General features: G+C 37.1%; 1 protein-coding gene across 6 annotated transcripts in view; it reads right to left on the bottom strand.

Moving 5' to 3' along the window:
• Positions 1–12,723, bottom strand: part of si:dkeyp-72e1.9 (syntaxin-binding protein 4) — a 189,076-nt gene that overhangs the window by 141,313 nt on the left and 35,040 nt on the right. Inside the window, exon 1 of one of the 6 annotated variants that reach the window (XM_036148592.1) lies at positions 2,446–2,585. The exons of the other annotated variants lie outside the window; for them this stretch is intronic. Within the exon in view, the coding sequence (XP_036004485.1) occupies positions 2,446–2,483 (38 nt within the window). The 5' untranslated portion in view covers positions 2,484–2,585. Of the gene's footprint in view, positions 1–2,445; positions 2,586–12,723 lie in introns of those variants that run through there. 6 annotated transcript variants of the gene reach the window in all.

The raw sequence follows: 12,723 nt of genomic DNA, 5'->3' as shown, positions 1-12,723 counted from the left end.
CAGGTAGTGCATCTCATCCAGGATGGTACATCGATGCGAGCTGTGGCAAGAAGGTTTGCTGTGTGTCAGCATGGTGTCCAGAGCATGGCGGCACTACCAGGAGACAGGCCAGTACATCAGGAGACATGGAGGAGGCCGTAGGAGGACAACACCCCTGCAGCAGGACTGCTACCTTTGCCTTTGTGCAAGGAGGAACAGGAAGAGCACCCTCGGAGTCCTGGAAAATGACCTCCAGCAGGCCACAAATGTCCTTGTGTTTCCTCAAACAATCAGAAACAGACTCCATGAGGGAGGTAGGAGGGTCCGATATCCACAGGTGGGGTTATGCTTACAGCCGACACCGTGCAGGACGTTTGGCATCTGCCAGAGAACACCAAGATTTTGCTGCCAATCTCAGATGAAATCAGGTTCACACTGAGCACATGTGACAGACGTGACAGAGTCTGGAGATGCCATGGAGAACGTTCTGCTGCCTGCAACGTCCTCCAGCATGACTGGTTTGGCAGCGGGTCAGTAATGGTGTGGGGGGGGGGGGGCTGCACAGCCCTCCGTGTGCTCGCCAGAGGTAGTCTGTTAGATGCAGAGATGAGATCCTCAGATCCATTGAGAGACCATATGCTGCTGCGGTTGGCCCTGCGTTCCTCCTAATGCAGGACAACGTTAGACCTCATGAGGCTGGAGTGTGTCAGCAGTTCCTGCAGGACGAAGGCATTGATACTATGGACTGGCCCGTTCCCCACACCTGAATCCAAATGAGCACATCTGGGACATCATGCCTCGCTCCATCTACCAACACCACGTTGCACCACAGATTGTCCATTAGACCATCTGCCAGCTCATGAGGAGCATGCCCAGGCATTGTAGGGAGGTCATACAGACACATGGAGGCCACACACGCTACTGAGCCTCCTGTTGACTTGTTTTAAGGACATTACATCAAAGTTGGATCCACCTGTAGTGTTTCTCCACTTTAATTTTGAGTGTGGCTCCAAATCCAGACCTCCATGGGTTAATAAATTTCATTTCCATTGATCATTTTTGTGTGATTTTGTTCTCAGCACATTCAATTATGTGAAGAACAAAGTATTTAATAAGAATATTTAATTCATTCAGTTCTAGGATGAGTTATTTTAGTGTTCCCTTGATTTTTTTGAGCAGTGTATATATTGTTTTGAAAATCAAGTTTTTAACAAGACCACCGTACTCCATCTTTAACATGCGCTACTCTTCCAAAAATTGTAAACATGTCTGTGCAAATTCTCAGTTATCCTGGTCATGGCAACAGGAAACAGGCTCAAATCGGAGGCAACCGGATTTTTGTTCAGTTATTCTGAAAACGTTTTGATGCCTATCCAGGAGGCTTTGTAAATTCTGGCGGCTCGTATTGGGCGGGGAGTGTGTAAGCCCTGAGTGGCAGCTGTTCACGTGTGTACATGAACGTACGCGCAGCCGGCCCACTATGTAAACAATGACATTTCACTTATTATTCCTTTAACAAAACAAATTTGTAACTTGTGAAATTCTTTTTTTAAAATACAAATCTTTTGACACACTCATTGATTCTTATCTTTGGATGCACAAAGTTCTCAGATATTTTGGTCTACAATGTGAAAAAGTGTATTTAAAACTACACATTCTAATTTACAAGCACAACATATATGTGGCTAGAATTTGAGCCCATACTTTAGGTGATAAGACCTAAAACCAAAGAAAAGAGCAGGAATATTTTCAGAATACTGCTTATCTTTAAAAAACAACAAAGCAATATGAGCCACAACTAAAATACAGTAGGCTGTAATTATGTTACTTTGTTGTAGATTATTTGTACCACAGTTCATACCAAGCAGGGAACAAATTAACTCGCACACAGTGGCATACCCCACCAATAACAGACTGAGAAACACGTACACCTAATGTCACAAGTCTTTCATACTACAGTGCTGACCAGAAATTTACATCCACTAATGATGAACATTGTTGCAATATTAATTAAGACCCTTTAATTACGCATTTACCTTTTTTTTCACAACGTAAGGATTACACAATATACTACTAAAGGGAATCCTAAAAGTGTAATTAGGCACATAAGTTTGAATATACAACAAATTAACAATGTTTTAGAACTATACATCTATGATCATAACTTCATACATACCAACGACCAGTAGGTAAATAAACCAGATACACTGAAGTTTATAGTGAGTACATTTTCAATATATATTCAGTCTGACTGGCCCTGTATGCGCTCATTTTCTTATACATCTTACTGCTACAACTGTTAATAGTAACCATGCTGTCATAATAAGCCATCTGAGGACCATTCTAAATGTACACACAGATCCTGTTCCGCAACAAGCATGACATCAACTTTTAGTGGATGTAAGTTCAAGAAAAATCCTGTAGACATATTGAACCTAATTTATGGTAAAGCAATTAAAAGCATACCTTGCGAAGCCAAGAGGCACTTTCAGCCTTTGGAACATGTCAACGCTGTTTGTGAGAGAGTCTGGTCATCAGACACTGGCTGTTACCATTGTGCCAGTGCATTCCATGCAACGCTGCACCACAGCTGCCAAGCAGATATAAAGACCGCCAGTTGATGAAGAGAAGCTGAGCTTATGGAAAAGGATAATGCACCTAAATCCATAAGACATGCAGATATGCTAAATATAGGCCAATAAGAGGCCCACTCAAATGCTCTAAACAGTAAGCACAGATTATGCTACAAGAATAAACATACATACTATTACTACTATTTAGAGTTATTTTGATTTTCAGAGCCAAATGTAGTTCTGTAACGTGCCTTGGCTTCAAGAACATACAGCTGTTACACCCCACCTCCCCCATCCCTACAAATGTTTTGTAAAAAAAATCTACTAAGCGCATGCTTCTAAATCTGCGTTTATTGTTGTTGGACAGCCATTAGGCTCAAAGATCAAATCATAACATGACGATTCTTAAAATTAGGATAGACATGCAGGAGAAATGAACTTTACATTTCCAGCCCTAAATTAAAAACATGTTAGAGTAAGAAGGTAAAGTGACAAACTAAAAGGCTTAGAAAGTTCTGTAGAGTTTAGCAGAACGGGATGGCTGTAATTGGGTACTCCACCATATCAGAGATAAACAGCTTTTGCATAATGTATTAATGTGAACCATTTTTAATCCTTTCTAAGCTCCTGGTACATAGTGAAACTGTCTCTTACTTAACAGGTTGAGGAAATAGACCCAACCAAAAGAACTGTGATCTTTACAAATGGTAACACTTGGGTATACAGGCAAGTAGTTATTTAAAGCAGTATTAGCAACCAGCAAAGGTTGGTAGGTGAGCATATAACTAACTTTTAACAGCATTGAGGCAGATAGCAATCCCAAAGACTAACTCAATTCAATTAATTTACACAACTCATTTCATGTTGAGACACTTTACACACTTAATTCTATCAAACCATCCAGATAGGTTGGTTAAAAGGTTTATATCCGAGGAAACCCAGTAGATAACATCAAGTCATTGACGTGCAGCATTCATTCCCATGGATGGCACCATCTTTGATTAAACTGGCTATGGTCTACATGCACAAAATTTCACAAACAGATTGAAATGTACTTGTATTAAATAATCCGATTGCACCGTTTATATGGGCACAAAATCAATTAATCCGATCATAATGTGCATGTACTGTATATGCAACTGCCTTTATTCCGAATGGAGCCACTCTGACATGCGCAGTTATCAAATTCCCTAAAAAAAACAAAGAACAACCATAACTTAAGGTCAGAAGGTGGACTCTCCCCAAACCAGCTTTGGGTTTTGTGTCACATGAAGAACCCTTGTGACTCAAATGAAGACCTGCAGGTTTATCATAGCTCCCACTTGAAGCAATGTGTACAAAGGCAAAGTGTAGTTAACAGTTTTTAAATGGAACATGTGGAGGCTGTGGTTTCTATAAAATTATTTTATTTTGAATGAGTTTAATATCTGCAACAGTGTGGAAAAAGTGAAAGGCTAAAATTCAGAAGAAAGTTGTTGAATAATGATAAATAAGCATGTGCGGAATACTTTATTGAAGTGCTTACATAAAGAGCAAGTCAGCAAAATAAAATGATGTGTTTATATGTCTATATTCTGATTGCTTAAGCATATGCATTTAACTCTGGTTAAATGTTTTTTTTTGTCATTGCACTATGCTTCTGTAGAGCAGTGTGTGTTTGGCATTGTTTTGAAAATAGTTAATTGTCATCATTTGGCTCTGTTGTAATATTTACCTGGTTCTACTCCGACACTGGTGATTCACCTCGTACTATGACGCTAAAAACATTAAATTATGACATAGGCAGGTATTCTATGAAGCTAAGAAAAGGTGTTTCATACTATTTATTTATTTATTTATTTATTTTTTTTTTTTTAGAATATGGAGTTATATTGACTGGGAGATGTTTGATGCTGTGCATGTGGAACCATATGGAGTTTAAGTGCAGGAAAAGGACTGTCCTCTGAATCTGTATATCATGGAAACCGTACAGTCAATAATAAATCCATTGGCATAATCATATTCATTTGGCAGAAAAAAGGGCTTTGACATCTGTTTAATTTAACATGAGACAGGAGTCCCAATAATTTGTATGGAATACGTTCCCTTATAGTCATCAGAATTAGATCTGCGGGAAAAAAAATCATTGCGGGTACCCTGAAGAGTAACATAGAATCACAGTCATGGTTGAATTTCAAAATAATAACAAAGTCCTTCTTTTCGTTTGGCAGAACAGGCTTGTGTTGTTGTTCAGTCATCCACTGCATAATGCGTCCTACAGTCAAGCCTTCTGAAGTTGTGCTGTTGTTGCTGGGGCCCTAGTCTACTTTGGAAAAAAAAGTATTTTATTTTGTATTTTAATTTCGTCAAATAACATAAATACAATGTACACTAATCATACTGCCGTTTTTGAGTATAAAATCATTGGTTGAATCAAGGCAGAAAATATATAAAGATTTTAACAAAAGCTAAATTTGTTTTGACTGGATGACAGAACATTGTGGCAATATGCTCTCAGACACTTCCACATATTGTTAATAAATATGCAAGTCACCTATCTTTAAGTATTAATTGGCAACGGGGGGCATTGCATTATGCAGCTCGAAGGAGGAGCAAAATGTGGATGTACTATATATATATATATATATATATATATGTATATATATATATATATATATATATATATATATATATATATATATATATATATATTGTATATATATATTATATATATATATATATATATATATATATATATATATATATATATATATATATATATATATATATATATATATATATATACTATTTTACTATGATGTTGATTTTATGTATAGCTCTTCACCTCAGGTGTTGTAAGACCAACATTAGGTCTCAAAATAAAGATTTTATATTTTGCAGGTCAGTCCTAATTAATTAGCACAAGCCACTTCTAATGCTACTAGCATTGTCAGCAGCGTCTGTAAGTCCAAGAACTGTATATTATTTAAATAGTACTATTTTTGAAATAAACACTGTATACACACGTTATCGACATTAAGTGTGACACTTCATCCGAGCTGGTAGATCCACTAAGTCCACTGTTGTCTGCCATCTTTGAATTTGGAGCTTCGCAGGTCATTTAGTTCATAGACATAATATAAGAGTAGACCCTGCATTGACTGTCGCAGCGCAGGAATTACGGAATTATGTATATGTACGCATATAATATAATATGTGTATACATGTACAAATGTGTTTGTGTATATGGTAATAAAAAAATTATAAAAATGTTTTAGTGGCTGTTTTTTGCAACATACATACAACCTGTCAGAATATTCCATTACTTTTAACTCCACTAAGATTATTTAAATGCACTGGACAATTTGTTTTAATAGCTATAGTTTTAACGTTTTCAGCAAAAAAAAAAACATGAACATTAGTTCAATATTCAGCGAGTTTTAGTTGATTAAAATTGATTCTGCACCTGGTCAACACATTACACTGAGCTGAGCTGTCGACCGCCCCAAGATGGCACCCCTAAATCTCATCAGCACTCATAGGCGAAAGCGATCGATGTGGGGTCTATTCTTATATTTAGCTCTTTTTCTTCTTCTTCCTTGGATTTTATGGCTTTTGGCTGACAACCTTTGAGTGTGCATTACCGCCAACATCTGAGTTGGAGTGTGAACCAGAATGGAGACCCTATATCCGAATAAACAGTTCAGTTCTTAAAAGAAACTGAAAAATAAAATATGCTCAGAACTTAACCAAAGTAATTCGTTCAAGTTAAACTCTACATTTTATGTCTTTCTCTATGACATCTTATACAATCAATAAGCACATCTTCAACTGTCTCTTGTGACTGACCACACACACATAGTCCTGTAGGATGCTTTCCTATTTTGTTCAAACTCCAGTTCAAATAAGTATGACCCAATCTAAATCTTGATAGAATATCATCTTCCCTCTTCCTCCTTGATGTTTCCCTCATCTTTCCTATGCTGGTGAAGATTCTCAGTCATCCAGGTCATAGTCATTTGATTTTTTTTGGGGAAAACCTCATCTTTCCCACTGTCCTTTGAATAGAATAGAAATGTCTCCCTTTATGTTCTTTATTCCTTCCGGCCATTTCTTTTTCATTTATTCCTTCACTATAGCTTTTATTTCTGATTTATTATATGAGACTTCCAGAGTGATTTCTGATTTCTTAGTAGCATCTTTAGCATACCTATCTGCAAGCTCATTACCAACTACTCCTATATGGGATGGGACCAAAACCAATTAAAATTCCTGATTTTTAAATTCTGTAAACCAACTGTAAAATGTTTATTATAATATCCTGCCTGGACTGCGATTGTCCAAACTTTATGCTGAAAATTGTACTACTGGAGTCTGTGGCAATAACGACACATTTAGGTTTACTGGATTTAATCCACATTAATGTCAAGATGATAGCGACTAATTCCCCATTATAAACAGAAGCCTTATCACTAATTCTATGATTTGACATATGACCTGATTCTAGTTCAATAAAAGCAGCTCCTACTTTATCACCAAGTTTTGATGCCTTTGTAATAGATAAGTGTCAGTAGATACTTCCTCCAAGGTACAAAGGTGGAACTACAGAAGAAGGTACTGTGGGATTTATAGTGATCAACTTTAATCTTTCTTACTAATTTTGTAATGGTCAATCCAAACCTCCTAAGCTGGCATTTTTCTTTCTCTTGACTCAATTCTATCATCTTCTCTATAGGATGGAAAACCTTATGACCTTTTACATTAGCCCAATACACCATTGCTTCCTTCTGAGGTGAAGAGGCATTTCTCCCATCTCACCTTGCATTGCAGCCACTAGCGTAGATTTAGCTGCACCACAACACAATCTTAAGGCTTGATTTTGAATCACATCCAATTTTTTTTTAAATAAAATCTATCTACTGCTGATTGATATACCAGATATCCATTATCCAGAAAGGATCTCACTAGAGCTATATATTAACAATCTTTTTGGCTTTATCAAGATTTTTTTCAATATGTACTGTCCATGTTATTTTTTTATCAAAGCAAATTCCCAAATATTTGATAGACTTCTCCACCTCTAACTGCTCTTCATACACTTGATTTATTTCAATTGGCTTTATCCTCTTAGTAAATACCGCTGCTTTAGTTTTTGACACTGATAATCTGAATCCCCATGCCTTTCTATCTCCAGGAGTGCCTCTTGCATTTTCTTAACCATAATTCCTGATTCCTTCCCCTTTTCCATATAACTCTCTGCAAACAATGAAACTCCAACGTTCTGATCAACACTAGGAAGCACATCATTTATCATGATCGAGAAGAGGACTGGGCTAACTATGCTTCCTTGTTGAGTACCATTTTCAACTGTATAATCTTAACTCAAGTCAGCACCCATCCTAACACAAATTCTTCTGTGTGTTAAAAACAATTGATCCAATTATTAATTTTACCCCTTATTCCAAGATTAGATAATGTAATCATGAGTTCCTGCTTCCACAACAGGTCATATGTACGGAGCCCCCTAGGGGACATGGCAATTTTTGTTTTGTTTTGCATTACCTTGGACAAGTATTGAACTCCCTCGCAATACTTTTGTGTTCCCTCGCAAAATGTTTTGTGTTCTCTTGCAATATCCTATTAAACAGTTCATGCAGCATATTGAATACTCAAAGTCTTTCTGCTGCAATATATGTTTTTATAAGGTTTGTCCATGTATGTTAGTATCTAGTTAGTGAAATATCTGAACTTTTATATAAATTATTTAGGATACGAATGCACCACAAACTTATGTGCAAAATGCTAAAGCAAAACAATTTAAACATGGGCTTTCCATCTCTTTCCATCCCTTCTAAGACAAACATAAACTTTCCATAAGCAGTAAAGAAAGAAAAAAAAATACATTCACGCTATTTGAACTGTTTTTGACACAATTAGTCTGACTAATAAAGAGCAGTTTTCATGCGCAGTCCCATCTCAACCTTACATGAACAGTTTTTGTGTACTTTGTACTTTTTTAAGTAGTTTACAAAACCTGGACTTTTACTTGTACTTGAATATGATTCTAAATCACATACTGTACATTACTCTGAAAACAAAAATTAAAAGAAGAAACAAAACAAAAACACAAACAAACATTGGAAGCAACAGCAATGATCAATCGGCTGGGTTTATGGTCAGAGTTATCAAATCCCAACATGGAGGATAGAAGTGGCACAAGAAAAACTTGACCACCAATCAGAGCCAGACATTTCTCCTGGCTCTGATTTGTAGTTTCTGACTGTGAGCAGAGAATTTCCGCAAATGGCCACCTGTAGGAGCCAGAGGAGCACGCACGCACGCACACACACACACACACACACACACACACACACACACACACACACACACACACACACACACACACACACACACACACACACACACACACACACATTATCTCATATTTTACTGTGAGGACATAGTGACAGTTTTAACAAATATACACAAAATACATTTGTACAAAAGTTAGCAACTGCAGCTTCAAGGCCTTCCAAAAAAGCTATTTATTGGTTAAAGACAAAACACTGCCAGGACTGATTCATAGCGCTGGCTTCTGTGTTCAGCCTTAATTTCAGTGTGGGCAGTAACACATCGGCATTGATTGGTTACTATACCTGGGGGTGCACAGTAAATTAACTTGATTGAATAGCTGTCCATGTGTGAGTTTGCATACAGCAGAATGATTTTACAAACCAATTTCTTTATCAGAAATGCAACACTTACACTTGTCCAGAAAGAAATAGAATACTGGTCGCTACATCCATGCTTTAACATGCACATAAAAGCTGAAAGATGCTGTAAATCTGTGTAGAAGTACAGGAAGTCATTGAGATCCCACATGTTCTAATCAGGAGGAGCTGGAAAGCTGCTGTTAAAACCAGCGTTAGTAGCTTCCGTTATCCTAAATCAGAGCAGTTTATAATTGCGAAAGTAATAAGTAAAACACATAAAACTGACTAAAAAAAAAAAAGCAAATCCAAATTGGTTTGCAGGAAGCTGGTGCGTAGTTATAATATACTGTTGCTGCATATATATATATATATATATATATATATATATATATATATATATATATATATATATATATATATATCATAAATTAATTTGAACATTACCACCACTGTGGGTTTGCAGGAAGCTTGATATTTGTGTTGTGCAAATATGTAATAATAATGTTCAGCATGCAGAAGTCAGCATGAACTGATGCCTGAATCGGTTTTAACAGCCTTGAACAAAGCTAAAATGTGACCCTTTTAAACTGTGTCAAATGCTTAGGTTATAGCCCTGGGGTCTTTATGTCATGGTTGTTGTGAATGACAGTCAGATGATCTGGAATAAGCAATGAGGCATACCTATTGCTGCTCTCCATGAAGACCACATTACATCCTTTAGAATACATTTTTATTTAGGGTACTTAACTTTGGTGTTCAACTTTTGTTTTCAGCATGCAGTGAATATATGCATTTGACCTGCAGCTGTTTGTTTTTGTGGGGACAGATTTTAGTCATTTTTATTTTTGACATTTTGTATTTATCATTAGATTTATATGAATATTTAAGAAATGTTTTACTTACCATGACATCTGTCATTTGAATTGCATATTATGTCTGATCAGCTATGTGGTATTTATAGAAGAATCTTAGTCCTCCATTTCAACCAGCCTGCCCACAACAGCAACAGCCCCTCACCATATTATGAGTCTTGACTGCTACAGAATTTCCCTTATTGTTTCCTTACTTCCAGTCTTAATCCTAATCATTTTGTTCCTTCCGCCTGTCAGGATACCACCAGCTGTAAGTTTTGGACAGAAGCCCCATGGATTTTCCTCCGGGAATGAAACAGAAAAATTATTATCATTAATAATAATTCATTATAATATTCATTTGGAGCAGATCTTCATTTAAGAAAAGTTGATTTTTGTGCATACTGCCATCTTGTGCATTATTGGCACAGTTGCATTTAGTAGAAGTCTGATTATTTGCTGAACTGTGTCACCAGCTGAGCCCTGGGGTTGGTTGCAGAGGTGGAAACATTAATCTGAGCTTGCTGGTCTCCCATAGAAATATATTTCTCATTCAGTGTAGTGATAGTCTGAGTTTTGTGTTTTTGAGAAAAACAGCAGTCTGTTTTTCTTTTTCCTCTGTCATGGGACTCACCATCTCTGGACTATAAGTGCTACATTCATCTCCTTTCCTTCCATATTTATGTGTCAGTTCGTTTGCATGTTTGGGCTAATCCACGTAAAAAGGCGTTCATTGAGCATTTGATTTAGGTGACTTGTATTTTCTTTGATCAGTTGCAGGATTACATAACATATGAAATCCTGCATTTTCTATCTAATACCTAGAGAGGCTTAGCAGCTCTTCAAAGCATATTTGTAGGATGCTTTCAAAAACCACAGAATGCTTTGAACCTGAATCAAAATGCAGAAGGCTGAAGGTTACTGGCATATATTTGCAACATGACTGCTTAGATCAGACTGTGCTTTTGGTTTTGCTAATGTTCTTTAAGGTGCCTTAGCTGCACAATGGTTTTCATTCTGTTCATCTGGAGACTGCAAGATATTTTGTAACTGGATGTGAAGGGATGTTTTCCATTTATGTTGTGTGGGAAATCTTTGGCTTAAAATTAAATACACAACAAGGATGAGATTTTTTTTTCTTTTTTTTTTTTTTTTTACAAAACCCTAGCGTCTCAAAATTCAAGCACAGCACTATTTTTGGCACTATAAATCCTGCTATTAAAACCTCTCTGCTCAAACTGTGTCTACAGAGTGACTGTTAAGCATGTAGCCTGATATCAAGCTTGGAAATGCTGATGCTGGCCATTCCGAGTATTCTTTCCAAAAATAGAAATTCCAATTAGCTATGCCTAAATTTATATTTGCAAATGCTAATTTTTAATTTCATACTTCCCCAAAGCAGGTCTGCTTGATAACAACTAATGATAGCAAATATGAGGACTAGGGAATGGTAAATTCACAATGAATAAGTAATTAACAAGAATCTAAATATGTCATTAAACAACAAAATGTTATTTCCACATAACTCTTAATTTGTCTGTAATAGTCTGACAGATGCTGAAATGGACATGTTTGATTTTTTCCTCAGAGAACACTCCCCACTAGTAACCAGTAATTAGTTGTTGCCTCCCTTTGTATATATACCTCCTTGTCATCCTGACTTCAATAATTTAGGCTTTGTCAAATCTGTACCATTTTGGCTAAAAGTCCAACCCTTCACATTGCATCCAATATTCACAAATCACTACAAAGTAATCAATCAATCAATCAATCAATCAATCAATCAATCAATCAAACAATCAAACAATCAAACAATCTTTATTTGTCAACTACAATTTGCATTAGTAATCGATATTTCAGTTGTAGTACAACCGTCCATCACATACATAAACAAACATTTTGGGGGGAACGATTGACTGAGGCCTTGCGTTGCCAAGGAACGCAGCCAGACGGCCGATGCAACTCTGCACAGCCGTTAGGCGCATCCCTCCAAACTGCCCCAGACCCCGCCTTACGCGTGCCCACAGGGCGCTGCCCTTGAATCTGTGGAAAGATAGATTTTCACAATGGGGGAGGAGAGGGAAGATAAAAACCTTATGCTCTCACGATACGGTGTGAAACATCCGACAAAAAAACTCATTGCACGAGAAGCACAAATATAACGAGACACAAATAGCAGAAGGATAACATTGGAGATTAACATTAGTCGCGTCTAAGTTCGTGAGATAAATGAGCATCAGTAGTGCGTGTGTGTTCGGTGGAGTATTGTGTGTCCATAAACGCCATCCGGCATGCAAGTGTCCTTGATACGTTGGAAAGTCTTTATCACTTCACGGCCCAGCTTGACGCATCCACAGATGTTTGCTGGGGAGGAGGGAGCAGGGGGGAGTAGTTCTGTCCAATTTCGCCATAAGCCAGGGGAGAATTTAGATAGTGGGAAAGTCCGATTAGAATATACATTTTGTTATGAGAACAAGCTGAACCACTTTTCCTTCAGCTTTAAAGTCTTTTTCATCACTGGCTCCAAGATCCAATATTCCAAATTAGTGTGCTATTTTCGCGTCGTCACTTACAGATGTTATCCCATCTCACCTCTGAGTGAGATGGGATAACATCTGCAGCCAGTTT

This window comes from Fundulus heteroclitus, chromosome 16 (assembly GCF_011125445.2).
Source record: "Fundulus heteroclitus isolate FHET01 chromosome 16, MU-UCD_Fhet_4.1, whole genome shotgun sequence".
NCBI lineage: Eukaryota > Metazoa > Chordata > Actinopteri > Cyprinodontiformes > Fundulidae > Fundulus > Fundulus heteroclitus.
This window is presented reverse-complemented; position numbering and strand designations above follow the sequence as displayed.